The sequence below is a fragment of the Haliotis asinina genome, chromosome 9 (assembly GCF_037392515.1).
Source record: "Haliotis asinina isolate JCU_RB_2024 chromosome 9, JCU_Hal_asi_v2, whole genome shotgun sequence".
NCBI classification, from domain to species: Eukaryota; Metazoa; Mollusca; class Gastropoda; order Lepetellida; family Haliotidae; genus Haliotis; species Haliotis asinina.
In genome coordinates this window covers 63,669,539-63,682,942 of record NC_090288.1, presented here as the reverse complement: position 1 = coordinate 63,682,942, position 13,404 = coordinate 63,669,539, and the positions used below count along the sequence as shown (strand labels likewise).

General features: G+C 42.7%; 2 protein-coding genes across 2 annotated transcripts in view; one reads left to right on the top strand and one right to left on the bottom strand.

The window, feature by feature from the left end:
* Nucleotides 1–4,295, top strand: part of LOC137296832 (uncharacterized) — a 29,970-nt gene extending 25,675 nt beyond the window's left edge. The window contains exon 2 of the mRNA XM_067828699.1: nt 2,448–4,295. Within this exon, the coding sequence (XP_067684800.1) occupies nt 2,448–2,539 (92 nt within the window). The 3' untranslated portion in view covers nt 2,540–4,295. The remainder of the gene's footprint in view (nt 1–2,447) is intronic.
* Nucleotides 4,296–5,043: 748 nt separating this feature from the next.
* On the bottom strand, nt 5,044–8,759 carry LOC137295870 (uncharacterized). Its single transcript, XM_067827431.1, has 3 exons — nt 8,524–8,759; nt 6,901–7,078; nt 5,044–6,241 (listed from the first exon to the last, which is right to left on the bottom strand). The coding sequence occupies exons 1-3, from the start codon at nt 8,756–8,758 to the stop codon at nt 5,797–5,799; spliced, it is 858 nt and encodes a 285-aa protein (XP_067683532.1). The 5' UTR covers nt 8,759; the 3' UTR covers nt 5,044–5,796.
* Between the last annotated feature and the right edge of the window lie 4,645 nt (nt 8,760–13,404).

The window sequence follows — 13,404 nt, the reverse complement described above, 5'->3', positions numbered from 1 at the left end:
TTGGTCATGTTAGCACACTCAACCATTGACTATTGGTCATGTTAGTACACTCAACCATTGACTATTGGTCATGTTAGCACACTCAACCATTGACTATTGGTCATGTTAGTACACTCAACCATTGACTATTGGTCATGTTAGCACACTCAACCATTGACTATTGGTCATGTTAGTACACTCAACCATTGACTATTGGTCATGTTAGCTTACTCAACCATTGACTATTGGTCATGTTAGCACAGTCAACCACTGACTATTGGTCATGTTAGTATACTCAACCTTTGACTATTGGTCATCATAGCACACTCAACCATTGACTATTGGTCGTGCTAGTAGACTCAAACATTGACTATATTGGCCATGTTAGTACGCTCAACCACTGACTATTGGTCATGTTAGTACACTCAACCATTGACTATTGGTCGTGTTAGCACACTCAGCCATTGACTATATCGGTCATATTAGTACACACAGTCATTGTCTATTGTTCATGTTTCTACTTTTAGCCATTGACTATTGGCCATGATAGTACACAATCATTGTCTGTTGGTCCACTGACTATATATAGTCAACCACTAACATCAAGCCGCAACAACAATCAAATCATCCATTCTGTAAAAGACAAAGTATCAACATGAGGACAATGTGAAGGATGATCATATAAGACGCTGCAAAACCCAAGGAAGCAAAGCTCAGCGATCTGGCTCCAAACGGTTTCACATCAAACAATAAATTGGGGTGTTTTATGTGTGTTTTGCTGACGATGACATCAGGGATCAGCGGGAGTGACATGATTCATTTAAAATGCCACCTTGTGAGAAACCTGTTTCAAAAACTGCCTAGCAACTCAGACCCTGATGGCAAGCGTGCCTCCTGTAACAATCAAAGAGATTATTACTTCCCCATCAGAGGTGAAATGTTGTGTAATAGATAATGTTTACCAACTGCTAATAATCTGTGTAATTTGAAATACATTCGCTTAAGCGATTCACACATTTGCGTGAAACAAATCACCTTTCTGGTAGAAAACATCAGTCAGTTCTTTCAACGTGAGCTGAGTTTACACATACAAAAACACTTTGTGGTTGTGTTTATATATTTACCTTGTAAATTGATAGGTCTTGTGTTGTACTGCTGCGGGGTTAACACACGCGGATTTACGTCATGCATGAAATGTGAAGAAACACGCTGATGACATGTTTTTGAAGGCATGACTTACAAATATTTCTACCGTGATGTTCAAATGTGTGTGAAGTACATCATGCGCGGTTAATAAGGGGTTTACGCGTACAGAATACCTGGGCACTGGTGGAGGTTCTTGAACTGCAGAGAGAGCGCCTGAGTTCATGTATTTATGAATACCCGATCCCGTAAGTCGCCTCATACGACAAACATCGGGTTACTGAAGATAGTTTTAACCCGGACCTTCACGGGCCACCTTCACGGGCCACCTTCACGGGTCACTGTTTGTCAACCGTCATGATATGACACAGGGTCCATCTGTTATTGATAGAGTAAGATCTATTTGTTTATAAAAGTGGTTATTAAGTAGTAACGCCTCCCGCCCTGTGGGGATGATGTCGCGCTGTCGGCCAAGTCATCCATTGTAACCGTCCGCTTCTCACTGTATTCTGCTCCTGTAAACATGGAGTATTACAATGCCGGCAAACCCAGGATCACAATCGATCACCATAACGCATAGTTGTTGAAGTACTGGAATGTCAGCTAACGATGACTGAAAGCCCGATGTCCTAGGAGGTAACACCAGTGGGGAACCGAAGATCGATGTCCCGGCAGGCCTATAACCGATAATCAGGGTGATTCCACAGTTCACGATCGTGCTACGACGAATGCCATCAGAACGACTGCATCACAATGCTGAATACGTATGCGACACAATGCACAACCTAAACTATTTTCCCAGGAGAAAATAGGGGGAACTTCTTTGAGGGTCTAGGAGGGTCTAGGATATCGTTCCAGTCGAATAATATCTGACGATATGGTTATACGTCATGGAATTGTTTTCCTCTGAATGTAGGAGCCAAATAATTCTTTCACGTACATCACACAAAATTCCAGTCAACTAAAGTTTAAACAGATTGCCCGTCCCGAATATCCAGTGGTTTGGTTGTTTTTACCTGGAACTCATTGTGCGCAGATTCACAACCACTAAACGTCGTTAGTCACCTAGCCTGGATGGTATAGCAAGACAACTGCTGAACGCCCAGTTGTTACGGCGTTCACTCGTCTCGTCGAAGGCCCGGGTTCGATTCCCCACATGGGTTAAATGTGTGTGTGCCCCTCCCTCATGTTGCTTAAATATTGCTAAAAGCGGCGTAAAACCCACCTCACTCACCACTGCTAAATGTGACGTACACACTACGCGCTCATTGTTATTCCATGTATCTCTGTCTGGTCCAGCGTCTAACTATACATGTTTGTTCCAGGTGATGGGCGAATCGACCGGGACGAGTTCAGGGACGCGCCGTGGGACTTGTCAGGGAAACAACCGCAAGTTGTGATCGAAGACATCAACTGACCTTGACACATTGTATTCTTTCGTCAGTATCAGTTGACGATCTCAGTGAGCGACACCGTGTGACTGGCGGGTTTTGCGACGACATTGCACGTGCACATGTGCTCTGGAGAGTGTGACTTAAATGTTTGTGGACTATTTAAAGAATCAGTTCTTTACGATTCCTAAACTGTTTGATGCGGACATTTTGTAGAACAAAACCCTCAAAAAGAAGACCTGACACAGGTATGAAGAACGTGTTGGATTGTGTAGGGGTGTGTTTGACTATCAAAGCCACACCTTGGATCTAAACTGAACTCATGGTCGGCCGGACGTTCAGCTATAGCCTGTTTATGTCTGTCCTCACTCTGGGTATACATTAGTCATGTGTTGCTGGAAATAGATCCATTAAACACTAGTCAGTTGGTTTGCAATTTTCAACAATAAAATGCTTTGTCAATATCGGTGTCTTTGAACACAGGGAGTGTAAAAAAATGAATTTTATCGAAGTATTGGCAACTTGAGATGAGAACATTTGGGTACTAATTTTTTTCTTCCAACATTGAAACGCACCAACGTGACGGATAACGTCTACCCAGTTGGATGTTGTGAGCTGCGTCACAACACATCCAAGACTCACGACACTGGCCATGAAAAGATGTAGACCCCTGTATTCTATGCGTCTCTGACAGCATATCTGTCCAGAGCAGGGTAACAATTTCGGACCGCTCGTTGGGCGACCCGTGCGCATGTTTCCTCAGTCATGTTATCCTGTTTCGTTAAAAATATGCACTCTGTACTTTTTCCTTTCTTTCACATTTTCATCACCATAGATGCTTACGGTGACTTTAAAGGCCATCTTTGTTTCTGTAAGAAACTGGCAGTCTGTGTTCTGTGACTTCAGTCAATCTTTTGTCTTCTTGTGCGCAATTAAACCGCGTTTTGTGTGTTTCCACTTGTTATTAATATCCAGTGTACCGGACATTACTCAAAACTCGTTAATTCGGTATAGCGGTGTTTTGCTGTGTTTGAGATGGTTACGGACTTGTTTGTTTGAACAGTGGGGCGTTTCAAATCGTATACGTTCAGTCATTAGTAAAAGTATCCAGATCACCAAGTCTCCGGGCTGGGGATCCTTAATAAAGTCGACATTTTGTAAATAGTGCTCCAAACAGTTTACGTCAACAGGGCGTGGTTTCATTGCCATGGTGATATTACGAACACGTAGGTGCAGTATTGTAAGTGGCTTATTACCCGTGAAGGTGTATCTGTGTAACCGTGTAACTATCTATGTATCGTGCACAGCTTTACGCGAAGTGTTTATAAACATGCGGATATAGAGGTAATTTAAGTTATAGTTTTAATTAATCATAAGAATATAATCAAAAGATAGCTCGAAACAGCATATGAACTAACAGTACAAGTGCAGCGGGTGAAACGATGTAGCTGCTTAACAGCTGCCTGACTATTTCGAATTAGCTGTTTGACGTCTTCAAAGACACGTATTGTATACATCAATGTAAAATGAATGTGACACATACAGTTTTCTTCTTAAACACAACTCCTTCAAATAGAATCTATACACCACATTCGGTCACATAGCACTATCTTAATGTTGATATATTATGTAATGTTTATATAATGTTGTTTGCAAGTGGTTCCCATGCTCGCTGGTAATTCAGAACCTGTTACATCTGTCACAGCATCCAGACGTGGGCACCGGGTAAATGAGTCTCTTTTGAAGATTTGAGCTCTGTAGAAATAAACATATTTGATTTGTTTTGTTTGTTTGTTTCGTAACACAGTACTCAACAATAGTAGAAATGTGTGGCGTCTCTCTGCGCAGAGTCGACAAAACAATCCAGTGATCAACAACATTAGCATCGATCTACGCAACTGTATCTATGATGCCGTGTCTGCCAAGCCAGTGAACCTGACCACCCGATCCCGTTAGTCGCTTCACGACACACATGGGCTCCTGAAGACCAAATCTAAAAGAATCCTTCTCAAGTATGTTGGATTTCTGCTATGCGTGGAGACAGTCGGAATCCTCCCCACATCCTTTACTCCAACTACAGGCTCGGGTCAAGACTCTTCGAGGCGATGCAGATACGTTAACCCTGTTAACTGAAGATGTACCTAGGTCGTTCTCGAGATGCAGATACGTTAACCCTGTTAACTGAAGATGTACCTAGGTCGTTCTCGAGGAGATGCAGATACGTTAACCCTGTTAACTGAAGATGTACCTAGGTCGTTCTCGAGGAGATGCTCCAATGTATGTGTATGAACGTTGGTAGATCAGTTTTTGTGTAGTGCTGTATGTGTGACTAATTTACTAAACATGGCATTAGATAAAACTGCGGAATATCCCAGCAATATCCGATCGATGAACTCAGCCAAAGCCCGAAATGTTCAATCCCTCCACCCCCACCCAACAAATACAACAACAACAACAACAACAAAACAACAGAAAATATTATGATCCTTAATCGTGTAGGTTCGGCGTGAAAATATAATAACAGTATCTGTAACAGATATATAGTATTTATTCAAATAAGTTTCATGCATATCTACAAACACCCGCCTTTCGCTTCATACAGACTACTCATACCAAAACGTATATCAAATGAAAACTCCCCATGCACTTGTCCATGGACGGTGCCCTGGCCGGTACACTGTAGACAGAAACTGGTCTGGAACACAGTATGTCACTGTCGCCAAGGTGGTTACTATAGCAACGATCCTGGCTGGATAAATTCGTGGAACAAAAACGGAAGATTGAGTTTGAAAAGCATCACCTCCAGTACACAGACTGACCAATAGTGTGCACGTACTATTGAGAGCATGTCTGTGGTGCTCACCTAGACCCCGAGGCAAATGGCTGCACAACTATTTCTAGTCTTGTAGTGAACTGTGCCCACATACTGACAGTGGCAGAAGAATGACTCGTCTCAAGTCTCTGCATCTTGTGCGTTTGTGTAACGATACTTGTGCCCAATGGCATAGTACTCATCCGCCGTGAAGGACGACCATTTCACCAAGACATCCTACTATACAGAGACGTCGCTTATCGATAATTAATAATTATGCTGTCATGGCACAATGATCACTTTGTGAAACGTTCCTCCGGAATGTTATGCCGCATTGTCTATCCAAAGCTCACATTTTCCGTGAACCACCTTATGTCCTCAAAATAAACACGTCTTGACTCCATCGACAGGGCACCATCCTAAATGAATCTGGGAACTACGTATCGATGACGACCATGAGGAATATATAGATCACGAGGTCTGATACAAATCTATGACAGGCTTCACATCAAGCGTCTGCTCGCCACTGTACACTGCAACTGTTGAGGTTTGGAACTCTAACTCCGCTTCCGTTACGACCTGACACACTCTCAGCTTCACGCGACTCTGTAGATGTTTTGGTAGGTTTCGGGCGCTTTGACCCATGCTGTAGAAAAATGACTCAATATCGTCCATCTCCTGTGGAACTGCTAACATGGGCTGGTGGTATACCTTCGTCGGCCTCTCCTCTGTGGCTTCTTCTGGGTCTTGGGAGGAACACGACGGTCGGATGCTAGTCTGATTACTCGCTCTGCTTCTCTTCCTACTTGACCGGGTTGTCTCCCCTTCCTCCTGCTGCACCAACCCCGCCTGGTCCACGTCATCGTTAGTGGTTATTTCGAACTCTGTGTCGTCGGTTATGTTGCTGTCGGTTTTCCTGAAAAGAAAACCATCATAAAATACCAGATATATGTCCTACACTGATGAGCAGAGGATCCTGCTTCGCACTCAAACAGATAGTTGCAATTTGAGATACCTGGTATCAGTTCTGTGCGTGCAATCACATTCAGGCATGTGACTGGCAACTCAATGTTAACGAGAAGCTTTCCATGCCTTGTGTCGGCGAAAACGAATCTCATATATTCAAGCAACTCTTAAATATATTTTCTGGCATGAACATGGGTGGATGCAGGGATGAAGCCCCCATTGGCTCCGCCAGTGATAAATCTTGATAGGCATCATACCTATACTCTAGATCCATAAATCCAAATGCATCCTGGGACGATCCTGATAACATAAATTACTGGAACTGGTAACATAAATGCATAATATAACAGCTGTAGTCTACTCTTCAGTTTAAGGGGATCTGGAGCAGTAAGCTAGTCCAAAACATCGCAAATGTATGTGAACAGTTGCCTCCCTTGCACGTGTCTGGATCCGGCCTGAGCGGGTTCGAGTTTCCTATATAAGATCATTGGAGTTTCAGGAACCATTTTCCTACACGCCGTTCATTTCGCTGAGAGGCAGTGCTATAATTTGAGACAACACTGGTAGCAGCATTCAACTTATTTCACTCACTAACGCAGGTCTACTCACTCAGGTTCGCGGAGGTTGAGGTAGGGGACGAGGAACGCCATTTCGTCAGTGTAGCGCCACCTGTTGACGCAGGTCTGCCGTACAAACTTGGTGCCAACTCTCCTGAACTGAGGTTTCTTCCGACGACTCTTCACGAAGGTGTCTCGGAGGTTCTTCCAGCGCGCTCGGCAGGCATCGACTACAACCAAAACATCACAACCGTTACTAAGAAAGTGAAATCCCAAATATGACATATGTTGCATTTGACCACTTTCTAAATGGCATCGTGTAATCATAGCTTTCGGCCGTGGGAGGCGTGCCAGTAAACACTCATCAGAGGGGTACACAAAGTACAGAGTCTAGACTACCAGTTGTCCGACTTTCATTTTTGTGGAACTCGCTGTGGCTGAGCGGGCTAGGCGACTGACTTTGTGTGCTGGCGATTAGGTGCCTGACTCTGAGGGTGCGGGTTCGAATCCCGGATGGGACTCAACCTTAAAAAGGACTAGTATTTGAACTTTACTAAGAAAGTGAAATCCCAAATATGACATATGTTGCACCTCGGAATCTGCCTCGGAGAAATGATCAAACAGAAATGACCCCCAACGGAGAAGAGCGTATTTTAGGTCGGATACGGTATTTAACACTGTGAAGAAACCAGTAAGTATTTCTCAAAACACAAACCTGAATGGCTATTTTAATACAGGTTTACACCACAGACCACAGACCGGTGTATATGATAATGACTAGTTCCACAGACCACTTAAAAAGATCTTATTATCATATGGCCACTGTTGGTAATAAGAATATATGTAAACGGCTTAAAAGTATACCGTCACCAGTCAAGAACAATACACTCTCCATTCTACAAAACAAAGTGGTTCAAATAGGGCGCTATAGAAACGTGACAAATTGTCATTAGTAGTATTAGTCTGTCTCACAATCCGGCAATATTTCCATAAAGCTTAGCCCTCCCGACAATACTAGAGCCCTAAATGAAGCAAGTATAGATTTCCCCAGGCCCTGAATCTCCCAACTCACTGGTTTATATATTACTATCAAAACTATAATTATACATTCAGGGACAAAGCATTAGTCCAGATAACTAACTCGCTGCAAATGTGAAACGACGATGCGGATTCACTGGAGGGGATTCCCCGCTGAGGACACGCAAACACAGGTCACATGACTCCCGTGCCCGCAATCCCCGATCGGCAGTGTATGTTGTAATCACGAGTGACCTGCCCTCGTCACACGACTAATCGATAGGAGTTGGTAAGTCTTTTAATAGCCCTGTGAAATTCATTCACGGTATTTTGTGGAACATGGGAATTTCTGCATTTACTTTTGTATTTTTATGGAAATGTAGCTGAGCTCACTAAAAGACAGGACTACATATGTCTTCTAAGCCTAAGGAATTCATCGTGGCTTCGTAAAGCACCCCAGCTCGCCCAGCGATCACGCTCAGGCTTATCAATGTGGTTAAAACATAATCTTGATTCACGTGCACAAAATTTATGACATATTGTCTGTGTTTCACAGATCGCGGGACATGACAATCTTACAACTGACCCAATCTAACAGTAACAACCAGGGCGTGTTGTTTGGGGCGCTCGTGTCACCGTGACCTAGGTAGCGTCTCACCTTCCAAGTTCAGATCGGCAGCGATCTTCGTCCATAGTCTTTCCTTGGCTTCGATATCGTTATAGCCCCAGGAGTTTTTATCGTAGAAGACTGGATGGTCCATAATTGCTCGGATGAGAGCCACGTCGAGCTGCCGAGGGTTGCCCATATTTCCATAACCTGCTGTAACTCGCTCCGTGATCGCGTGCCTCGTGTACTCCGCCTCGTCACCGCGCACGCGCCGCGGACTGATCATTGACAGTAAAAAATAGGTCACTGCGCGGAAGAATTTCAGCTCCTGGGCGACAAGGCGGTTTGTGTGTCAGCTGTTGTTTCTGTGCAGATGGGTATTATTGATAAAATATATGAATTATTATTTTTATTTACAAATTCTTAGCTGTTATCTCACCATGGTATGTAAGAAACTGTATAACGTCTGTTTGCAGTGAAAACGTGCCAGTGAATTTCACTTTAAACCAAAAAGTAAATCGATTAAAGTGAAATTTAGAATGCGAATCTTCACAATTGCACCTTGCCTATTGAACATTTATTAAATATATGCTATCATGCAGCCTGTGTTGGGTAGTCGTGCTATCCTGCAGCTTGTGTCCGATAATGGAAGGATAATCATGTTTTCATGCAGCTTGTGTTCAACAATAAATGGACAGTCTCGCTATCTTGCAGCTTGTGTCCTATAGTATATGGATAGTCCCGCTGCCATGCAGCTTGTTTTCGACAATGAATGGATAGTCCCGTTATCCTGCAGCTTGTGTCCGATAGTACATGGATAGTCCCAGTGTCCTTCAGCTAGGGTCCCGCAGTAAAAATGATAAACGTAGAGACATACAGATATTGTTTATTAAAAGTGTCAAGTGAACAATTACATGAAATATAATACATAACCATGGCCAAAAAATATTCATTCATCCTGCCAGATAGGCTTCTGAGAGACTGTAATCTGAATCGTACCTTTATGTACATTTCGGGTTAAATAAATTGCACATTGTTATGATAAGTTAAATCCTTTCACTCCGTTCATGTCCTCATTTCCTAAAGTTAATGTACAAAATGTACACGTGGTTACACGTGAGGTTAAACAAATTTACAGATGGTTGCAATTTGGCAAATGCATCGAATAAATAAATAAATAAATAAATAAATAAATAAATAAATAAATAAATAAATAAATAAATAAATATCTGAGGAAGAAGTAAGGCCATACTTCGAAACACCGTGACTCCCCACAATAAAGAAGTTGTCATACATAAAAATTCTTGTCTTTTTGTTTCCACGGTAACCCAAAGTTTAATGTGATCAACAATGTGTGTGTGTGTGTGTGTGTGTGTGTGTGTGTGTGTGTGTGTGTGTGTGTGTGTGTGTGTGTGTGTAAAAATTCAAATATAGGCTCCCGTATCTACATAAAACAGTTAAGCGAAAAGCTTTCCTAGCAAACACAATGAAAGGATGTCGCAAGAGCTGAAAAACTGGGCATGGGAGTGAGTGAGTATGGTTTTACGTCTCAGTTAACAATGTTCCAGCAATATCACGGCGGAGGACACTAGAAATGGGCTTCACACATTGTGGGGAATCGAACCCAGGTCTTCAGTGTGACGATCGTACTCTGTAGCCACGAGGCTACCCCACCGCACGTCCATACTCCAGCCTATACGTGGTAACGGTAAAGGCTGTCTTGATTACCGTATGTTAACTGTAACAGGTGATATTCACACCACTTGCTCCATCAGTTACAGCGTTGGACAACCTTTGCCAGTACACCTGGCGGTGAGTGGAGACATTTCAGAGTTAGACACGCCACATACTCAAGTCCATCACAGCAGAAGGAGGCTTATCACCGCCACAGACGTGTCTGCCTATCTGGGCATGAAACAGGCTTCTCACACCAAGAGGAAAGATTTGTCACAGTAGCTGATGCAAAAAATCGGATGCACTCAGCGCTTTGTAGTGTTAAAATACATTCTTTGAGCTTAATGGGGTTTTTTCACGCCGATAGATGGCACTGACAACACAGTACACCGAATGTGACAGTAAATTGATGGTATTTGAAAATGCAATTACAATTTACTCTGTATTCCGATAAACCCCCAAATTGCGTTTGAGCAAATTCAAAGGGCTAGTTGATACCTCTGGACTGATGTCGAGTTGTCCATAATTCGAAACAAGTAGTGTCTATATTGACAATTCGGTTCTAAAACTTTCCAGCCTAAACCATTAGTGACTTATGATAGATACTTCGAACCATTGCTTTGGTGGGTGTATGTTTTTGTACTGCCTGTAGTTATGATGTAAGCTAGTCGCACAACATCGGCGAGAATGCCTCCTCTCCACATGTCGACTGAGACTAAGACAACAGAAAACACGCCCGTATTGTGGTGTCGTCACATCCACCGTATTTATTATCTTCGTTGCTTGTAAATAGCCCCCTCCAGCTGCGAGCGCTCGGGGGGTTAAAGTAGAGAACCAGACCATGAGATAACGTGTCTTCACAGGACAAAGCGCTATTATGTTTTTCAGGTATGCTTCTTCTGACTATAATGTGAAAACAGTTTGTGTTTTATCATGAATACCACATTCATCAGTCAGTTTAACGTAGGGTCGTGTTTTTGTATTCTGCATCAGGCTCGCTTACTTTCCTAGTGTGTACTTCTTGTTCATGCAAATAGTTGTCAATCAGTTGAACAGATAACATACTCACTTATTCACTTGCTCTCTCCCAAACATACTCACTTATTCACGCAGTCGGTCACTCGATCACCGCTGGACCCATTCACTCACATTCAATATCTTACTATCTTACTCTCTCAATAACTACCCCCCCCCCCCCCCCCCCCACACACACACAACAACAACAACAACAACAACAACAACAACAACAACTCAACAAGCTGGAACAAGGGTGTGTTGCTGACGTTGTCGTCCTGGCGCATATGACACTATCGATGAACCTAACATTCACCTTCTTACTATCTGGGGAAAATGTGTGAAGCCAATAACTGGTGTCCACACCGTGTTGTTGATGGTATTGCTAAAAGTATCGTAAAACTAAACTTATTCACTCACTTTTTGTGATTCCTGGTCTATTTATTAACCATTAAAAGTAGGTCAAAACATTTATTTGTAATTACTGATATATGTGTTTAGCTATTTTGTTAGTAATAAATCACATAACTTGTATGTAGAACATCGTTTTGAAGTGAGCTAGTTCGTTTAAACACAAGGCTTTCATCTTGAAACACGTACTAATTACACTTGAATTATATACTATTTACGGTGACGAGAGATTTATTGGCAATATTTTACGAAGGCTTCCTCAAATAATCACGCGGGAGAATGCATGCTGATTAACAGACAGAGAGGTCTGAATCACTGGTCTCCCTTGGGCTCCTTTTCAGTTTATATGGGTTAGCGTGTTACCTTCAAAAGTACACACATTCAGAGACCAAGCATGAGTGTAGTTAACTGACAGAGAGGTTACGCTGGTTAACTGACAGAGAGAGGTTATACTGGATACCTGGCAGAGAGAGGATTAACTGACAGAGAGTTTATGTTGGTTAACTGACAGAGACAGGTTATACTGGATACCTGACAGAGGGAGAGTTAACTGACAGGGAGGTTATGCTGGTTAACTGACACGGAGAGGTTATACTAGATACCTGACAGAGAGAGGGTTAACTGACAGAGATGTTCATGCTTGTTGACGCAGACATTCCCGCTAACGCCACAGTCAGTAATAAGGTAAGTACCAGACAAGTCATGGACAGTGGCCGAAATAATAATCGGTGGCTAATCGTCTATCGATGACAGGACTCTTCGTTTGTATCCTATCTTTGTGACAGAACAACCTGGCATAGGTCTCCAGATTTCCAGCAACGTTTGCTGGGCTGCCTGCTGTGATTCGGGGCGACAGTGCTGTGTGTCTGATGGCATTCCCAGGGAGGAAAAGCCCGTAACATGTTAATGAGTACACCCGTATGGATCAGATGAATGCAATACCTTAATAACCAGCTGGTGTAGATCATTGTTCATAACATCGATCACTGGATTGATAGGCCCAACAATCAGACATACACTCCAGAATCCGGTGTTATATTATCAACCATTATATTTGGTGCACTGAATAACTGAGTGAGTTGATTTAAGTTGGCAGGTCTTTTTGTACTAGTACGCGCCAGGAAGCCTTACACAAGCTGTGTGTACCGTAGGCATCATAAATCGCCCGGGGAAAATAAAACAGATGACATCACCAAGTGGCCACACATATAGTTGAGTGGCGGTACGATTGAGACATAATGTTGTCTGTGCCTCCAAGAAAACTGCATCTGTGATTAATGACTACATAAAATAGATAGTTGAAATGCATAACAGGTGCGCGTCTATTTCCCAAGCAATAAACAACGGTTACAATTTTGTCGGCGCGAAAATATAACGAATTAACACCAAATGAAAGACCGCGAAAAAAGTATTAATAGCTAATTCTTTAAACCAGTACAAAGGTACTAGCGTTTTTGAGATGTATGCAACAGTCAGGGTTCAAAACAGTTGGACCAACTCGTCGCGTTTTCATCGGAAACGTGAAGCTACAGAAGGTTGAAAACAGCTGACGCTCATGTGGAGTGAATATGTTGATGCAGGATAAGAAAACATCGCCAGTGTGTGAACATTTCATCATCAGACATGCACCCTGGCCAAGCGTTGCTTCGTGTGTTGATTATGGACAGCTGCACGGTGTATGTACGCGAGTGTTCCAGGCAATCCAGTGATATCACTGTGTCACTGTGGCCAAGTCATGTTTTTAATCATTATTAGTTTCATAGTTTATATGTTTCAATTGTAAATTCTTGTATGTAGTTAATATATAGTGTATAGGTGTCAGCTTTTATATGT

Excerpts from the sequence above, each read along its gene's own strand:
- LOC137295870 (XM_067827431.1), bottom strand. The coding sequence starts at position 8,758 with ATGATCAGTCCGCGGCGCGTGCGCGGTGACGAGGCGGAGTACACGAGG. Across the intron at positions 7,079-8,523 it reads TGCCGATCTGAACTTGGAAG|TCGATGCCTGCCGAGCGCGC; the intron begins GTGAGACGCTAC and ends TTTTGGTTGTAG. Across the intron at positions 6,242-6,900 it reads CTCAACCTCCGCGAACCTGA|GAAAACCGACAGCAACATAA; the intron begins GTGAGTAGACCT and ends TTTTCTTTTCAG.